The following is a 19,671-nucleotide window of genomic DNA, read 5'->3' as shown; positions in this document are numbered from 1 at the left end:
ATTTGGGCATCAGAAAGTGGATTCTAGCACAGAGAAAGGGAAAGGCAGATACCATTTGTGGGAACTGCACATGCATTTGGTCTCCCGTACCATCTCAGTGGTCGGCTTGCTGTCCCTTGATCTAGACACTAACTTACCATGGGGCTGGATTATGTAACAGCTGCTTGTCTGTAGATAATGTGGGGCTTGATTTACATCTCTCAGTAGAATTTGCTATTTGACTCATGTCCAAACACAGGCTGAAGCTGTGCATAAACGTGTTTTATCTCCATGTCTCAGAAATGGTTAAGGTGGTCCTAGTTGGGACATGCCCAGATGAGTCTAAACTAAAGTAAACTAATCAGGTTGCCACACACTTCCAGAAGGAAAGATACTTAAAGGATCCAGGTATGTCGTCTTCCTAAGATGTGTTTAATTAACCTTGAAAGTATTTGTATATACCTCTCAACATTTACCACTGAGAACTAAACATACCTAATGACATAAAATAAAAAGTACTTAAGCCTCCAGAAGTGTTCCTGTGTAATCTTCCATTCTGACAAGGGAGCATTAGGAAGATGTAGCATATGTTCCTGGTGATTAAGGAATCAAGCCAGTATAATCAGGAAGCACTCTTCCATCCAGAGGCCTTCCTTTCCTGTGATTTGGTCTTTGTATTTCATTTTTACTTACTCCTTTTCCAGCCACAGACGTTTCTCTTTTCCCTGAACTGTGCAGGGATTCTCTCAGAAGGAAGTGAGGAAACTTTTTTTTTTTTTAAACCTAGAGTATGGCTTAAATGTTTTTAAATACACTCCCCACTTGCCAGGAGTCTCTCCTTGTTCTCTTAGGAAGCCCTGCTATGTTACTCCATCAGAGAAGAGTTGAGTGGTAAATGTAAAGAGAGATCAAATGTGGAAATCAGTAGATTCTTAGAAGTGACTGGTGTTCATCTTTCTAGCCTCTGCTAAACTTAATAGCTGTGTTTGTTAATATAGAGCTGGGAGGAACTGAGCACTAAATCAGAAAGGCAGGACCTGCACACATGGGTCTTCAGGTTAGTTTTTAAGCCATCTTCTACTTTACGCAGATACGACTTCCTCTTTCTTATGCATAAGGATACATATGGTTCTGGACCCTATTCTCTCTGTTAACAGTTTATCTTATAGGAAATTCTTTATTCTTTTTGAAGCTGCACAGTATTCTGTTTAGAGAACATTATAAATTACATAACCAGCCCTCAGTGCTTGAGTTTGCACTGTTGCTGTCAAACCACATCTGCACTAATAACATACACAAGTGATTTTTGCAGAGGTAAATATATATGATAAATATTGAGAAGTGGGATTATTGGGTGACAAGGTAAATGCACGTGTAATTTTGACAAATATTCTCAAAGTACCCTACTAAGGAGGTGGTACGTGTTTGTATTCCCAGTATCAACGTGTCTCCAGGACAGCTTCATAGTAAGTTATCAAACTTGATTTTTGCTGTTCTGATAAGTGAAATAGTTTCTTGTTGGTGCCTTACTTTGATCTCTCTGAATATGAGGTATAGTATTTTGTATTTAAGAACAATTTGTATGGCCTTTTCTCTGAAGTGTCTTCTCATACTTGGCTCATTTTTTCTATTGCCTTGTTGATTTTGAGTTCTTTCTATATTGGGGAACTTATCCCTTTGTAATTAGCCAAATTCCATTTTCCCTAATTTGTTATTTGTCTTTTAACTTCTTTTTTGGTGTGCTTTATCATACAGAAATTATTTCTTCCTATGTAGTTGAATTTGTCTTTCAGATTATAAGTATCATAGCTAGAAAGACTTTCCCATGCAAAGGGAGTGCTCCCAGGTTTTTATCCTATTATGATTTCATTATTTTTACATGTAAAGCTTTGATCCATTTGTAGTTTTTCTTGTTATATGGTACAAAATATAATTGTTTTGCTTTTCTTCCAGTAAACTTTTGCTTTTCACCTGCTGTTCCACTGCCATTTTCTGTAAAGTCCATGTTTCTCCCTATTGATCTCATGTGCCATCTTTATCATAGAACAAATTCATTTTATTTTCTTCTGCTCTGTTGGTCTGTCAGTGTGTTTATACATCACCACCAGGCTGTTTAACTGTCAGCAATTTATAATTGGTGTAAATGAAACATTTACTTATCTCCTTACCATTCTTCAAGGTTTCCATTGCTATTATTGCTTATTAGCATCTCTGTATGAACTTTGGAATCTGTTTTCGCCTTGTTCCAGGACAGTAGTACAAAGAGCAACAACATTTGTTTTTCTGTTTTTAAAGAAGAAAAGTCTTGAACTCTTAGGCTCTGAGCAATTGGGTGCTCGCTTTGGACAGAGAAGTGATTTTCCTGGTATGTGTCTTAGGTACATATTTGTGTATCCCCCATTAGCTTATACGCCTCTCAGTAGCATGCAAGTACTTATCCTTCCTAAGAACCCAGTTCTTAGCACCAAGGGATTCAGTAAATGACAAAAGTCAACAAAAACTTGCAGCTTTTGAATTTGGATAAGTTATTTTTATTACACACACAGAAAAACTAGTGAGTGGTACCTACATGAAGGAAATCAGTAGTAATGATTTACTATTTGTATTTAGCCTTTCACATTACCCTTCCAATGTCTTGCCTTTCAAGGACCCATGTAAGTAGATGTCCACTTTTTTTTTTTAACATTCTGTCCTGTTTGAGGCAAAAGGTTAACCTGCAATTATGAGGCTTAAAAAACAGAAGACTGTGATGGATTAACTCGAGGTAGCAGAGATTCATTTTAACGGCCTTTCTGCCTGCTTTCAGTAGTAAATTCTGTTTGACTACTACCTCACTGGAGAATTAGTCATCGGTCACTTTTAAGTGCCTAAAGTTCTGGGGTAGTAGTAAAATTTTCCTGAAGTATAATGCTTTTATGAAGTGTATCATGTTGTTGATACACTTGAAGAATTCCTATAAATTGTTATGACATCATCAGTATTACTGAGCTATAAGACAGGACCTCTCCTGTTATGCCAGAAAGCTAAATGGGGCTCTTTTTAATTGAGGATGAAGTGGTTTAAATTTTGGCAGTTACTCTGCAAAAGGTAGCTAAAAAGAGCGATAATAAGTATATTTGATTTGTAAATAGAACTGTTAGAATCTGTTGGGTTAATCCAGATAACGAATTTTAGAGGCCTTCTCATTTTGAAAAGTAGGAAACTGAGAGACGTGAGGCTATAGGCTACTCACAAAGTGTGGGCAGTGGAAGAGCGAATGGTGACAATCTTGGTGTATTCCATTGTTTTTCGTATACTAGCCTGCCATGTTATATTCTTTTTATATTGTAATTGGAAGGAATTTAGTTACGTAGCAATAAATTATTTTGGCTTCTCTTTATGTTGACATGGGTAACAGAAAACATGGCATTTTTTTTTTACCACAAGTGATCATTCTGATATGTAAAGAGACTGGGAGTGTGTCCATTAAGCAAGCTGAAAATGTCAGTTGTTTCTTTTTATCATTTTGTAAAAGCTAAAAACAAATAGTTCTAGAAACTAAGCTTCTCCCCACTAAAATGGAAGCTCTGCAGGGCAATGATTTTAGCCTTTGGCTGCTGCTGCTGTTTTAGCACTAGTATACCCCAAATGCATAACAATAATGCCTGATACAAATTAGGTGCTCAAAAACTTGTTGAATATACAAACACAGACTCCCTTTATGCAAATCCTGGCTACTCCTCATTCTATGGTGTGCGATATTGAGCATATACCAATTTTCTGCCTATTTTCTTATACTTAAAAAATGGGGTAGGTAATATTCCCAACCTGATAGTACTGTTGTAAGATATGTAAAGTACTTGGCACAGTATTAGTGGTTGCTGTTAGGAGTTATTTTGTATTCTGTGTGCCTGGAAGGTGACAAAAATCTGTAGCAATAGATCAGCATTATGTGATCTGACTCCATAGGCTCAAATCCCTACCTGAGCATGTCCTCTGAGGCCCTCCCAGACAATCTGTGTATGGCCTCCAATATAAGGAAGATTATATTGAGCCAAATATCCTTCTCATTGAAGAATCCACTGGTTTGAGCTCTTGTCCATGGGCTCTTCAGAACAAGACTAGTCTGTCCTCTTCCATGTATAGTTAGTAAAATATTTGGAAACAACTTTCATGTCTCCCTGGCAGTTCCAAACTAAACATCCCTAATGTTTACTCAGGACAGTTTCTGCAGTATCCATACATTTGCTGACCACTGCAGAATAGAGCAGCATGGTTGTCTCATCCTAGATTCTACACCTCTGGTACAGCTAGAGTAAAATCAGGGAGGTGAGTGACGTGGAGTTTTACAGCACATTGCTTACATGACTATCAACGAAGTGCTCCAAGTTCTTTTTTACTTGTGCTGCATACCCATAGTTCCCCATTTCATATCTGTTCATTTGGTCTCTTGCAGGTGCAAGAGTAAGGTATTCCTATTATTTAATTAAATGTTACCTTGCGTTTCTTGTTCCAGTCTAAACTACTTTTAATCTGTCTTATTTATACCTTTTCCTCTCAGTTTCATGTCATGTGCTGTGTGTTGAACTATTATGTTTCCCTACAATGAAATTACAACCATTTGTACATATGTAGGTTTTGCTTTGCTTTGAGAAGAATGCAATCAGTCTTTATATTCTGAATTTTTAATATACTTTGTTCTTTGATCAGTTACATAGTATTCCCTGGTATGAACATATTGTAATTTAATTACTTTCTTGCTGATAGACATTTAGGTTTTTTGCAATTTGTTACCAACAGCACTGCTCCAGTATATCCTATTCTTTCAATCATATTTTTGTGCCTTGGAGAACATCTGCTTCTTGTTCAAACTGTTCTTGTTTTCGGGTTTTCTTCACATGAACTTAAGATTCTGCTTCTAAACTGTGAGGACTGGCATCTTAACAATATTGAGTCTGTCCATCACATACTGAAATTCTACAGGAATTAAAGTGTAATTCATATTTTTATATGGATATAGACATGTTTCTATTTAGATCCCAAATAAAACCTCTTAGAGATACATAATGGCTGTTTCCTTTCCCTAAGTTTTATGAAATGGGAAACGTGATCACGAAGTCTCAAGCAATGTGATCATATTTTTCCTTAGAATTGTCTCACGCCTTATGTTTGCCTCTAGTGTTTTAAGGTTTTGACACAGTCTAGATTGTACCTTGAACTTTTCACTGCTGATAATGGACAATTCGTGTATGAAGGCAAATACTGTAGTCATAATAGAAGTATATTATTTTTCAAGTTTATCTTATTTTTATTAAGTTCTAATTGCTATTGAAATGTTAATATTTGAATTTTTAAAATAGGAATCAGGATTCTGATTGTACTGTCTAGTTGAAGGCTGTACAGGCATGATTGTCAAACTTAAGAATCACCTTTTATAGGAGTATCTCTTTCCCTGGACCACAAATATTTTTAAAATGCTGCTGCTTCCATCATAAGAATCTCTGATCTGTGCATTCCTTTTTTTCTTTTAAGGGAGTATGACATTCTTTAATAGTCAAGGGTATGACATAGAGAATGTGAGACAAAAAACAAATGCAAGCAATATCTGAATGTACTTTTTCGTGAGGTAACTAGACTTAAAATTCCTACAGAAAACATTTTGGTAAAAATGACTTTAATTGTATACAATTTAAACAACACAAGTATATAAAAACTGGAAGACTGGGTAATACAAATCGGTAACTGTAGTAGAAATCATAGAGTTACACACTTAATGTAAAATTTCCTTCAATAAAGCTGTTAAAACACAATTGAGGAAAAAAGGACAAAGCAAAAACTAGGAAACTGAAATCGTGATTGACTTTCTTGCCTTCACTCTGTGTGGTTCTTTGTAAGTGACTTTTTTCTTTTTCAGAGAAAGTTTCATTGTGCAAATCTGACTTCATGGCCTCGCTGGCTGTATTCTTTATATGATGCTGTAAGTAACGTACATTAAACTTTTTCAGTCTAGGGTGAGCCTTGTCATGATGAAGGGTCATGAGAACAAAATATTGGCTGTCATACTCAGTGGTGTTTTGTTTTCAGAAATGATGATATTGGGTATGTACATGTAATGTAGAAAGGACAGGAGTGAGAGATACAGCTGGGTAGACTTTGCCTCTAATTTATAGGATTTCAACTTCTTTCAGTTTTCTAGTGGCTTATAATGGACAATAGTAAGAGACTAGGATTTATGCAGCAGCCCGTGTGAAATTTTGTTGTGTCAGGTAGTGGTTACATTTAGAAAATTCACAAATCCTTGAGAATGTTTTGGTTTTTTTTAAGCAAGCATAGTAGCTTCTGTCTCTGGGTCACTATTTAGTGTTACTACTTGATGCATCCATGAGTGAAATACTAGGCATGGCCACATCTTGCTAACCTGCTGAGATAGACTGCTGGAAGAATTTAAAGAACCTGGGTTTTGGACACACATAATGGGTTCAAAGCTCTACTCCATCACTTCTGGTGTCCTTAGAGGCAAAAGGCTTCTCCTAAGAATATATAAAATGAGGATAGAAGATATTGCACTTGCACATAGTAGCCATTCACCGGACATTAGTCATTTCTCTTAATCATGTTGCCCAGAAATCTGGAGCAAGTAGAGTGGCAGCATACATGATATGCAGGGCACTAAAAGCAACTGTGTAGTTGATCTTTGCCCTTCAGCAGCTTTTGGGTCATTGTTAAGTACACAATATACAAGAATATTTTTGGGTACACTTGTGAAAATAAGCTTACAGAGTAAATAGGTGCCATGTATGGTATGTAGATGGCAAAGTGCTAGATGAATGCAGAGAAGCCAGGAAAGCTGATTTAGTCCTAGGCAAAGCAGTTGGGGCTTGATCATTTTTCTGCATAAGAAAATGGATACATGTGAAGTGGGACTGAGATGGGATTATTTTACCACATACTAGTGATTTTAAATTGCTAATACTGTTGTTAAAGAATTGTAAAACTGACAGTAAATGTTACATCAGTGAACCTTATTACTGCTACTTGTATTTTAAACAAGGAAACTTTAATGGATAGAATCAAGAAACAGCTGCGTGAATGGGACGAAAATCTAAAAGAAGATTCTCTTCCTTCAAATCCAATAGGTATGAAGTATGAAAAGTATCTTCCCTGTGGCCTGTGCTGTGTTACAGAATAGTGTGTGCTTTCTCTGTAATGAAACTAAAAATTTTAGTTTAATCAATGCTTTAATCCAAGAAATCCTTTTTTTGCTTTGCGCAGTTGAGAAAATGAGTATTTTTAAAATTGATTGTAACAGAGTTCTTATTTGCTGTGAGCACTCTTATTAGGCAGGTTTTCCACTTTAATGAAAATTACAAATGGCTGTCATCCAAAAGCTTTCCCTCAGTGTATCCTCATTCTTTTAAGTGTCTTTAAAAGTGATCCTAGTTCCAGGATTAAACTTCTATTTTTTTTCTATATCTGCTTATAAGTTGCAGCTGAGCTGTTTTTTTCTAGTCTGTTGGCAAATAAGTGGTGAAAGAACTATTGCACTTAAGACTATACACTTGATAATTGATATACTGTAGAATTATTTGTATAAAATGTGTCCTTTGGGAACCCTGCAGATAAGGACTTATTTCAAAAGGAGCTTTTTGATTTGTAAGTTTAAAACTGAAAAACTGTGCATGTTTTTAAGATTTTTCTTACAGAGTAGCTGCTTGTCTTCCTATTGATGATGTATTAAGAATTCAGCTCCTTAAAATTGGTAGTGCTATCCAACGACTTCGCTGTGAACTAGACATTATGAATAAAGTGAGTAGAAGTTAATACATTCATAATACCTGTGGTTTGGTCAGTCTGGGGAACTAGGATGCAGAATTGGGACCTAGGGACCTACAGTCAAACTGTGAGAGCCAGCTACTGAATCCAGTTACATAATCATGTATTTAAAATAACAGCTGTGTACACCTCATGGTATTTTAAATAAACATCCCATGTGGGCTCATCCAGGCAAACTTGAATTGCTTCCCATTTCCTCAAATGTGAATACCTGTATCTAATAAACCAGTACTGCTTCTTTATCCTAGTCATTTAGTTTTATGAGTATGTGACTGATCTCAGGCTCAGAAAGAGATCTTTAAAACCTGCTTAGCTTCATCATACTGTTTTTTGAATATCGTTTCTGCTCATAGATTCCTCTTAAATTTTTCAGTGCACATCCCTTTGCTGTAAGCAGTGTCAAGAAACAGAAATAACCACCAAAAATGAAATATTCAGGTGAGATCTTTATATTAAGAAGTTTCCCATCTATTTTTTCTCTCTTATCCAAAGTTCCTTGGGTAGGAAGTCAGTGCAACAGCAGATACGTGAGCTGTTTGGAGGAGGCAGTGGGCATGGTCAAGTTAAACAACTGGGCATTAAATTTTTCCATCTACTTCGTCCCCCCATCCTTGCTGAAAAGGGTACTACAGAGGGCCAAAGAGAAAGTAGTCATGCTTCCAAAATATGTACTGATGCTGTGATACAATAGTGTTCCAAATTAAAAGGAAACTGCTGTCTGGGATGACCAAAGTAGACTTTTTCATTGCACTTAATCTATCAAGAGGAACTTCATCTCAACATATTTTACAGTGTATATACTGAGGAGAGTTTAGGGAAGTAGAACTATTTCCCTTTTCCTTATTGTGGAAGATACTCAGGCTGAACAAAAGAAAAACAACCTGGATTCTGATATTAGGTAATAACCTTAGTTATTAGTGAACTTAAAAGAAAAACTAAGTGAATAGAATTAATATGTTTTTCCCTACTTTGACTTATGCTTTATGCTGATTCTGTTTTAGTTTATCCTTATGTGGGCCGATGGCAGCTTATGTGAATCCTCATGGATATGTGCATGAGACACTTACCGTGTACAAGGCTTGCAACTTGAATCTGATAGGCAGGACGTCAACAGAGCACAGCTGGTTTCCTGGGTAATATAACTGCAGTAGTTCTTTTTTTGTTGGGGGGTATAATTTTTAAAATGGGGGGTATAATTTTTAAAATAGTGAAATTAATAACTCTGTTTAAGTGCTTTTCCTTCTATGAATGGCTGGGTACAGCTATAGGAAGAAAGAAGGTTGGCAATTGCAGTTATCCCCAAATTACTATACATGTGGTGTATCTAAACTTAGCTCATCATCTCATTCTGAAAACCAACTATTTTATGATACAGTGATGCAGAATCCACTGATTCCTGCTTTTCTTCTAATTTGCATGATTTGTGTCCTGCATTGGTTCTCAAAGTTGGACCAGTAGCACCTGGTTAAGAGTCCCTTAGCTATATTATTTTCAGAGGCAGGCTGATGAGAGGTTAGTGATAATGATAATACCATTTTGGTCTGAGGACCATGCCACTGTACTGGCACCCTTAAGGAGTAAATCTAGGACTAGGGTGTGTAACGTGAATACTAGGTGTGGAATATTATCCCTAGGAATAAAAGTAAGCAAATGTTTATAACTGCATAGTTTAGTTTGTTTTCATTAACAAAAATATCATGATGTTCATTTCTAGTTAAATTATCTGACAAATTCATTAATTTACAAATATTATGAGAAATACTATGCATTCACCCCATCCCTGCCAAATTTGACTACTGTACAAAACAACAAAGTATAATCAGCTACAAAGTTACAATGTGGTTTCGGCAACCAGCAATTTGTTGAAAGAAATCCTTGTCTTTGTATTAAGACTATCCAGTCAAGTCACTAAACAATTACATCTACAGACTATACCATATTTCATGACCATAATTAGTGGACACTGTTTGCATCAGACTATTTTTGTTCTCAATCCCTAAAATTTGGCTCTACATCTCTCTCCCTAACAGGTTTAGATGATGATAGACTTGGAGTACAGAAATGTTTCCATACCTGATACCCTTCCTTAATTTCATAGGTATGCCTGGACTGTTGCCCAGTGCAGGATCTGTGCAAGCCATGTTGGATGGAAATTTACAGCCACCAAAAAAGACATGTCACCTCAAAAGTTTTGGGGTTTGACCCGATCTGCTTTGTTACCCACAATCCCAGACACCGAAGATGAACTAAGCCCAGACAAAGTAATACTTTGCTTGTAAACAGAGATGGTAAGGATAAAGTTCAATAACTATTCTTAACTCCTCAGCTTTGAAAATTATTGCCTCTGATGCATACCTGAGTAAACAGCAACATTACATGGAAGGTGGCAGCTTCTTAGTCAAACTGTATGTGAAAGTATGCTAACGGAGAGGGTGAAAAGCAGTCTAGAATGTAAGGTTGATGTCAAGATTATCTATATTAATAGCTTGGTGCCATAATCCTGTGAAATCAGTTATCTGGGACAGCATATTTGTAACACTGCTCCAAATGGCAAAAGTTGTGAGAGTGCCAAGCACAAGCATGTTCCTTTTTCAAGGAGGCAAGTGGGTATATGTTATTTTAAAAGGGCTTTCAACTTTCTTTAGCTTCTTGATTTGTAAATCTTGAAAATATTAAAGAGTTAAAATACAGAGTTTGAGTATAAGTTTTTATTTAGAAATAGTATTTTGTGTATTTGCTTTGGTGTTTGATCCTGGGTAGTATGTTGAAATTGAACCCAAACTATTGTGGAGCAGAAATACCAAAAGATGCTGCCTCATGCAGGCTAGAAATGATACTGTATTTTGAACACTGTTCTTCAGTGTAAATCTAAGAAAATAGAACTTTAGGAACAAAACTAAGTCAAATGTTTCCTTAAAATATCTACTCACAAGCATTTAAGAAAAAATTTTAAGATTATAATTCACTGAACATGCAACAGTTTTGACTGATGAATGTCAATTATATTACATGAAAAAATACCTCAAGAAATTGTTTAATGTATGCTCTTGCCCTGTTCACCTCATATAGATCACCTTGCTAATTCTTTTTTCCACTTGATTACTACTACTAACAAATTTAGTAGGCTTATAGCACTAATGACTTCACTGGTTGGTCATATACTTAATTAAAACATATTCTACATGGAGTTCCTTTTAGTAGCAAAATCTAAATCAGATGCAGTGAGAATATACCTATGAAAGGTGTATTCTATATATTGTTTACTGACATTTATGTATAACACTCTGAAATAGCTAAATCTGCATATTTTCTATCTAGAGGATTGCTTATGCATTTAATTACTAACTTGTCTGCAGTGGTTTCTGTAGTTGCCTTTCTAGCAATTTAGGCCCTGTTACATTGAGTGTCTGTCATACTTCCACTGAGCTGGGCTTTAATAAAAAAAATACTTTTCAAAACTGTTTTATCAAGGTCCTAAATTGTGACTGGCTCACAAAGCATGAAGATGCTTCACTAGATACACAGAAAGGGTAATAACTACTTACCTGAAAGCATTTAGGAGCACAACAATGGAAATTCTAAATAAGCAATGTAATGCTTTTAATTACAATAAATATGGAAACGTTTCTTCAAATAACAGGTTCGAAGTTAACCTTCCAGCCAATCCCAAAATCTGAGTTTCCCAGGCTAAATCCCAAAATCTGAGTTTCCCAGGCTAGCCATGCACAGTTAAGGAAACCAATAAGAGAAAATATCCCTACATACTAAAACATAGTTTGCGAAAACTAATCCTACATATCAATGTCAGCCACCTGGGACACAATTACTATTCATATTTTATACAGGATGTTTTCTGCAAATCCGTCAGCTATTTTCTTCAAGCACAAGTTTACGCTGGATTTCAGGTAAGAACTAGACAAATGTTTCACATAATAACCCAAGTTCTTCCAACAGGAAACACCACTTTTTAAGATCAATCTTAGTACCGTGCTATGCAAAAAAAGAAAAAAAAAGCCAAGATAAAGAGGAAGCCAAGTAGCAATATAAGTCATATTAAGAGGAGGCAGACTTCAGTCTAGTGCCTGAAATTGTATTCTTCTAAGTTGGCTGTTATTCTGCTGTATATTCAAGTCTCTTAAATCTCACTAAAGGGGAGAATGATAAAACTACTCTTACCAAAAATTTTCCACTTCAGTAGCCAGCTCTCCTCAGTTTAGTTTCTCTTTATGTAACTCAAAAGTTCATCTTTTTCCATTTGGTAACCACTTTTTTTCCACTGTTCTCTCAACTGTTGCAATAGAGCCCCAATTTCTTTTCCTGAAGAAATGCCCACTTTCCTGATGTCATGGCCACTTACAGGAAACGGAGGAATGGACCACTGCTGCATTTCCTTTAGAAGACGATGCTCTCCTTGATACTTCAGTAGCTCACATATGCGAGTCGTCGCTTCAGGTTCCCTAGACTAAGTGCCAAAATCAGACATTCAGATGCCACCACACATTAGAAAGTTTGCTAATACTCAACCTAAAATTTAAATAACAAATACTGGGTGTGAAAATCTTCACTTAAATAAAATCTCAACAATATAATGAAGCCCTTGCTTTTAATAAAATTAATTCTACAATTAAGTGAGGTTGATTTGTATCCAGACCACTAATCATCATAGTTAACATAAATGATACCCAAGCCTAGCCATACTTACATCTATAATGAAGTCCTGATAGGGTTTTAATGGTTCTGAACTATCTGCTGCTTTAACTAAATCCTTCCTGTTTTTAATTATAAATAAGCCAAGGTTTTTCTCTTCTTTGGAAATCTTCAATCTCAAATCCAATTTTGTGACATCATCCTGTACTTTGAATAATGAAGCCAAGAGAGTCAGTGGCTTTGGTGAGAACCCTTCAACATTTTGACTGACTTTGTTAAATTCTTGTAAGTTGGCATTAGTAGGTAAACCTGTAGGGAGAAAAGCATTTTTCACAAGTTTTTACATCAGAGATACATTTATTTCCCAACCATTGTCAATAGAAAATAGAAATGCCCTGTCATTAGGACTTGTAGATGGTCCAACCTGATATTCCACTGATACACTGTTGCTACTCTCGACCATTTCAAGCTTCAAAACTTAAAACATTCTAGTTTCCACTAACAAACAACCCAAACCAGGAAGGTTCATAGCCAGTAGTGACAATGTTATCAGTCACAAGGTATACTTTTTCCAGTTACAAACATAAAACATCCACCACCACCACCACTCAGTAGTTTTGTCTTCATTTGAAATACCCATGTTTCCTGAGGTGTAAAAAACCCATATATATAAGCACCACTGTTCTCTTTTTTAATGCTAATCATAACATTCATTAAATAATCTCCCTATATGTTACTCTATTAAGTGATTCACATGTATTAAGTCTTTGAATCCTCTCAGCTATCCTATTAGATAGGTGCTATTATTCTCCCCCCCACCCCCCCTTTTAGACTCAGACTCAGAAACTCAAGGTTGAAAAACTAACCTGAGTCACAAAGCTGACAGACCTGGATTTGAGTTTGGGGGCTCTGACACTAACTCCAGAGCCCACTCTGTACCACTTCCATGTGCTGGCTTTCTCATGATAAAACTGTCGTACCCCTAATCCCACCATTTCTTATTTTACAATATTCTGTTTCTCCTTTAAGAATTCTTTAACTAAATTAGTCAAACATTCTTCCTTAAGAAATTTTAAACCAGATGTTCCACTGCCAAAAATAAAATACATTTTATTACTTGTTCTCACCTATGTAAGGAGCCACACCAAGGTCATAGATAAGGTGAATCAAGTGGTTTACGTGGTTACCAACAAGAATTTTTTTCAGTTCCACCCAAATCCTTTCTCCTGATATTCCAGCCAAACCTTTTGCATTTTCTGCAATTGCTTCTAAAGTCTCAGGATCGTGGTCACCAGGGGTTTCTACAATTCTCCCATAAAACCTACAAGACAAAATTCTCAGATGGTGTTACCTCAGTATTGGCATATCACCTGAAAAATCTGTGTTTCACTTTCTCTGGTCCTGTCTCATGTATCTAACAAGAAATAAGGAACAGAATTAGGCAGAGAGGAGGGACCTTAGCAATCATCTGGTCATGTCCCACCTCTCTTTTTCCAGATGAGAAAACAGACACAAAAAACATAAATAACAAACCTGCTTCAGTTTAGTAAGAACTACAAATCCAGTGTGTCCCAATACCTATTTTGAGTTCTCCCCATCAAAATGTGCATCACTGGAATAAGTAACCATCTGGCTTTCCATCTCTTGGTTTGTGCAACGCACTGTCAGTGGGGAAGGATGAAGCAGGATGGCTGCATAAGGCAGGTAGATCAAGAATACTAGACAGATTTCTAAGACTTCATAATTTCCTTTGAAGGGCAAAAGCTAGAAATAACTACATTTAATTACAGAACATCTCGCAGATTCTTTATAAATCACCCACACTACTACTATTCTTAGGCATTAGCATACTTGCAGTGCATTTAATACTATACATAATGCTATACAGACTCAATACGATCACATGCTTCAAAACCACATCTTCATAGGCACACAAGTGTCCACTGACTAAATTTTTAAATGCCCAACACACACACAAAAAGTTTATTAGTATTGTATATCTAAACATGATCATGTCACAGACATTAATGGCACAAAGAAAGCAAACTGCAATAAATACAACTACATGCTCCACACAGCAATAGTTTAAAAAAAAAAAAAAAAAAAAAAAATTCCACCATCAGAAAAAATTTTGCCCCAATTTCTTTATATCAGCTTGTGTCAGTCCAAGTGTCAATCAAGGCCTGTAAAACAGGAAGGATGATTTTTTCAACCTTACCATCCAACTCTCTCGATTTCACTTCTGAAACTCTGAGATGCTTAGAATCGCTGTCATCTCCACATATGTACTGGAGGAATTTACACAGCATTCTTGTAAAGACACCAAAACAAGCCTGCACTCCAATTATGGAACAGTCTCAATCCCTCAAAACCTCCCTATCCATGCATATTAATACATTCAATGAAGAGTTTTATATATAATTCAGGTCCAGTTGCAGTCATTGAAGTATATTTCACGGAATCTCAGAAGAATGTACCACTCATGCCATTTAAGATTCAAGTCATTAGTGATCTAAATTAAATGACTAATAACTGTGGCTGCCTCAGTCTCTGTTCTACTAATTGTAATGAGAGATTGTTCACAGAAACTTAAATTTAGATAACAGCATCTTATTGACAAAATATGTGGTATGTTACACAGTGTTCTGACAATGATAGCAACATGTGAAAAATGAGTATTACTAGATACAAACTAGCCAGTTAGAATTTTATACAAGTTAGCATCACAGTTAAAAAAAAAAAAAAAAAAAAAAAAAAATCACTGCTACCCAAAAATCCACCCACATGCATTTCACACTTAACCAAGTTCATCCCACTTTTATACTTTCATTTTTCACAAATCATTTCACAGGCATCTAACTTCATTTTTGTGAGGGATCACAGATTTTTCCATGACTACCTAACACTTGTAAGCCCCATGAAGGCCGCGATTTTCATTCACTACTCTCTGTTCCCAACACCTAGCACAGTTCTTTGGCTTGTGGTGAGCACTCAAATGCCTGTGTAATGAACACATCCATTCAATCAAACAGAATAACAGCCACTTTTTAAAATTGACTTAAAGCTTCATTATATAAAAGATCATAATAGAATATGTGTCGGGAATGAAAATACAACAAGATTTATCTAAGTAATACCTCACTCTTAAGTCCTAGATTGCTACGTCTCCACTGGTGACAGACAGGAAACCACCATTTTGTACACCGACCTGCTGTGTGTTTCACACTCCCAGAACTGTGCTCAAGTAATGACATCATTAAAAACCACATAAAAATAATTTCTACCAATCTTACCTGAGATATCTTAAAATTCTAAGATAATCTTCTTGTATTCTCTGTTTAGCATGACCGACAAATCTAACTTTCTTATTTTTTAAATCTTCATAACCATTAAAGTAGTCAAATAAGGTACCATCAAAACCTATCATGAGAATACAAAGGGAAAAATCACTATCAGCAAATAAGGATTGGAAACATCCTAGAAAATCAGCTGCAAACTATCACAAACAGTAAGATTTCAGGAAGGTGAAGAGATAAAATACAAGATTCACACATACCAACTATCAAATGAAAGATACAGTGGAATAAATGGCTGCATTTACAATGGCAACTAAAATGAAAATATACCCAAAAATAAACTAAACAGGAAGTATGTAAAATCTTTATAAAGAAAACATTACAAAGTTACTGAGGGACAAAAAAGAACATTTGTATCAAGCAAAAGGTGTACAAAAGGCACACAATGATCCTGAATAGGAAGAAGCAACACAACAATGATAAAAGGACCCTTTAATGTTACTTTTGGAATATATAAGCAATACAAAAAGGTTGTTAGGGCAGAGACAAAAAAAAAAAATACCAGACAAGATGACAAGTTAGTATTGAAAAATAAGTAAGATAGCTAAAGTAATCTTCAGGGGAGGGGGGGCATAGCAAAACATGTCATAAGCCTGGAACGGCAAAGATAAAGCACACCTTATAAACTGATTAGCAAGAATACACCACACACCCCACAGCCTTCAAAGAAATGACTGTAACTTCAACTACATAAAAATTAAATACGCCTGCATGACAAAAACCATCATAAAGCACAGTCATAAGATTAAATGACATATTGGGGAAACCACCTGTAGCTCAATATTGTAGAGACAAATGGTCAATTTCCAAAATACGAAAAAAGCTCTTACAAATAATAACACCCATGAAAATAGAAAAAAAAGGCTAAAAAATTTTACAGGAATTATAAAAGTCTTCTTGAAAATGAAGACATTCATCCTTCGTAAGAAATACACATGAGAAAATTTTTCAGATATCTCTCAGACTAGCTAAGATCCAAGTTTGATAACACTGTTAGCAACGGTGTGATGCCTGTTCAATACAAATGGGGAGACCTCATTATGTAGCCTTTTGACCTTTGTGATTTTTGAATCATATGAACCTATTCAAAAGACTGCTGTAAGCAAAGGCACCCTCACCACAATATGTTCTGTCATGCTGAAGAACAAGAACTGACAAAACAATTATTTAATTTTACTACAGGCACAGAAAACCTCAGGTATTAATAGGGTAACTAATTCATCCAGGTTTGCATGAGACTTTACTGATTTCAAAACTAAAAATTTCATGACCCAGGAAATATCTCAGTTCAGGCAAAGAGACAGCTGGTCACCCTAGGCACTACGGAAAAGCAAAAAGAGAAACACTTGTAGCAAAGACATGGCTACCATTCAGCCCTCCCAGTGGAAGGTTCCTGTTCTTATGACATACTGCACTTTGTGACAGCACATACAGGAGACACTGCCATTATTTATGAAAAACAACCACCTGTCAATTTAGTTCTGTTTGAACTTGTTCTCTGATCATCCCAAGCATAACAATACTGGTAAGTTCAAACTAAGGCTTAACTTCCCAGGCTGTTTTGGTTTTGCACACGTAGCCACCGTCAAATATTTTGATGTATGTGGAAAATCTTAAAAGGCTCAGCTTCAAAAATACAAAACAGAAAACGAGAAAAAGAAAATAAGTAAATGAACAAACAAAAATATTACAAAGTAGCAAACAAATATGTGGTACAGGTATGAAAACCCCCTTAATTCCCCCTAGTGAACTATAAGTGATCAAGTATTTTTCAGTACATCAAAACCTGTAGGAAAAAAAAGCCATAGGAGTATATCAAAAGCGAAAATAAGGGTTTAGGAAGCAAACTGACCATAAATGTCAGAAATATGAATAATTGATCCAATAACGCCTGAGAAAACCCTGGACTGAAAACTGGGCTAAAATGAAGGATTAGTGAGTATCTTATCTATGCATACTTTCTTTTCTTTGGATACCATTCTTTTAAAAATATACTGCATAAAAACAAGAACGCTGAGTTGCTGAGAATAATAGAATGATTACAAGCATGACCTCTGGAGCCAGGCCACTTGAGTTGGAATCCTTATACTGCAGTTTACAAGAAGCATGACATAGCACAAGTTACCATGGGTTAAATCACATGTGCTTCACAGGCCTGTTGGGAAGATTAAATTTATGTAATGTGCATAGAACACTGTCTGGCACATTATATGGGTCCAGAAAATGTCAGAAAACAGTAGTATCAATAGGGTCAACTTTTACTTTTGTAAAATAGTATCTTGAAAACCCACATTAGTTTCTCTCCTTTTGTTTATTCTTGAGAAGCCAGTCACAAGACTATATACATTGCTCTAGTTGAGTTTACTCTAAGCATGAAGGATACAAGAAGTAAACACCTAGAGCTTGGACCACATAACTGGCAGGAAACAAACCACTAACTGGACTCCTCCTGGTCATTTATCACCTACGCTTTACAGACCTGGGCTCCAACAATGGCCCCCTGGAAAATGAGCTGCTTTACTTAAATTTTCTGAATCTGTTTCCTGGTATGTCAAATGGGTTTCATACCGACTTTATGCAGTTTTCCTGAGGGTTAAATAAGATTGAGTATATCAGGTACCCAATGATGTGCCTAGAACCTCATAGGCACTCTACAAATGGCATTTGCATTAATGTTCTCAGCAAGAGATCCCACCCTGACCTACCACATTCCCAAACCCTTGAGGCAAACCCTGTTACTTCATCCTTTTATGACTACTGTTGCTACAAAGTAATGAATAGTCGATGTTTCAACTCTTTCTCTTCTGATCCAAAGTTTTAAACATAAAGGGCTCATCTAAAGTTTAAAGAACAAAAAATTATGCATCGGTAATGCACCAAAACACTAACCTACTTCACATCAACCCCCAATACAGTTCTCATCCCTTTCATTAACAGATTAGTTAAGCTGAGATGATACTATAGGTTTCATTCTACAAGCCAATTCTGACCCATTATTGATATTTCCTAAAGTACTTTCCTAAAAAAGATTCTGAGGTTCATCTAGGCTCAGCAGAGGAAAGGTGCTGAAGTTATTCACCAATGTGCATCATGGGCAACAGAGTCGAGGAGAGAACACAAAATACATGCAACGTGCCATCCAAAAAGCACAAACGAAAAAGACAGATATGATGTGCGTGTGCATTTTTCTTATCTGATACATAACACTGTTTAGATGGAATTAGTAAGATAACACTGATTGCATGTCCCCAAGTGCCAGGCACAGTTCTAAGCACTTACAATTATTAACTTCCTTGAGTCTCGCAACAACTCAACAGAGGAAGGTAACACTCATGTCCTAATTTTATACCTAGTAAGTGATGGAATCAGAATTTGAACCCAGATTTTCTGGCTCCAGAGTCAGTTCTTTAAAGCAATATGCTACACTGTCTCTTAAAAGAAAGTAATGCAACCTCTCAAGTCAGAGAACATTACACAAACATAGACTTCAATGGAAAAGAAGGTACTCTGGTAGGATGAACTACAATGGTATTTATCTCTACATATTACCTAAAAACATAGAATTTATAGTGAGGTCTCTGCGTTCAGCATCTTTCTGCCAGTCAGCTGTGAATTCTACCTCAGCATGTCTTCCATCAGTGATGACATCAACCCGGAGTGTAGTAATTTCAAAATTTTCTTCATGAATCTGCAATAACATAATTTTTTTTAAATTAGTTTTTCATATCACTGCATGAATCGAAAAATAAGTTTATGTTTATTAACACATAGTACTGTGAACTCTGGCAATCAGGTGTATCTTATTCCTTTTAGAGTCAACGAGTATACAAATATTTTGAGATAGAAATTCACCCAAAGGTATGCATGCTTAAGGTAT

At 36.0% G+C, this 19,671-nt stretch overlaps 2 protein-coding genes across 9 annotated transcripts in view; one reads left to right on the top strand and one right to left on the bottom strand.

Annotated features, from left to right (window-relative positions):
• The window catches only part of CRBN (cereblon), a 422,075-nt gene extending 409,656 nt beyond the window's left edge, over positions 1-12,419 (top strand). For 5 of the 7 annotated variants that reach the window (XM_037800583.1, XM_037800562.1, XM_037800576.1 and 2 more), the window contains 6 exons: positions 5,873-5,935; positions 7,010-7,094; positions 7,649-7,764; positions 8,165-8,229; positions 8,793-8,924; positions 9,890-12,419. In XM_037800583.1, coding sequence (XP_037656511.1) covers positions 5,873-5,935; positions 7,010-7,094; positions 7,649-7,764; positions 8,165-8,229; positions 8,793-8,924; positions 9,890-10,070 — 642 coding nt within the window. In that variant the 3' untranslated portion in view covers positions 10,071-12,419. The remainder of the gene's footprint in view (positions 1-5,872; positions 5,936-7,009; positions 7,095-7,648; positions 7,765-8,164; positions 8,230-8,792; positions 8,925-9,889) is intronic. The other 2 variants (XR_005211229.1, XM_037800567.1) reach the window with 2 other exon arrangements.
• Positions 5,616-19,671, bottom strand: part of TRNT1 (tRNA nucleotidyl transferase 1) — an 84,763-nt gene continuing 70,707 nt past the window's right edge. For both annotated transcript variants that reach the window (XM_037800599.1, XM_037800598.1), the window contains exons 4-8: positions 19,344-19,482; positions 15,732-15,858; positions 13,566-13,759; positions 12,494-12,747; positions 5,616-12,253 (exon numbers count right to left, since the gene is read on the bottom strand). In XM_037800599.1, coding sequence (XP_037656527.1) covers positions 12,005-12,253; positions 12,494-12,747; positions 13,566-13,759; positions 15,732-15,858; positions 19,344-19,482 — 963 coding nt within the window. In that variant the 3' untranslated portion in view covers positions 5,616-12,004. The remainder of the gene's footprint in view (positions 12,254-12,493; positions 12,748-13,565; positions 13,760-15,731; positions 15,859-19,343; positions 19,483-19,671) is intronic.

Source organism: Choloepus didactylus, chromosome 1 (assembly GCF_015220235.1).
Source record: "Choloepus didactylus isolate mChoDid1 chromosome 1, mChoDid1.pri, whole genome shotgun sequence".
In the NCBI taxonomy this organism is placed as follows: Eukaryota; Metazoa; Chordata; class Mammalia; order Pilosa; family Megalonychidae; genus Choloepus; species Choloepus didactylus.
Note: the sequence above shows the minus strand (reverse complement) of the source record. Positions and strands in the feature narration are given on the sequence as shown.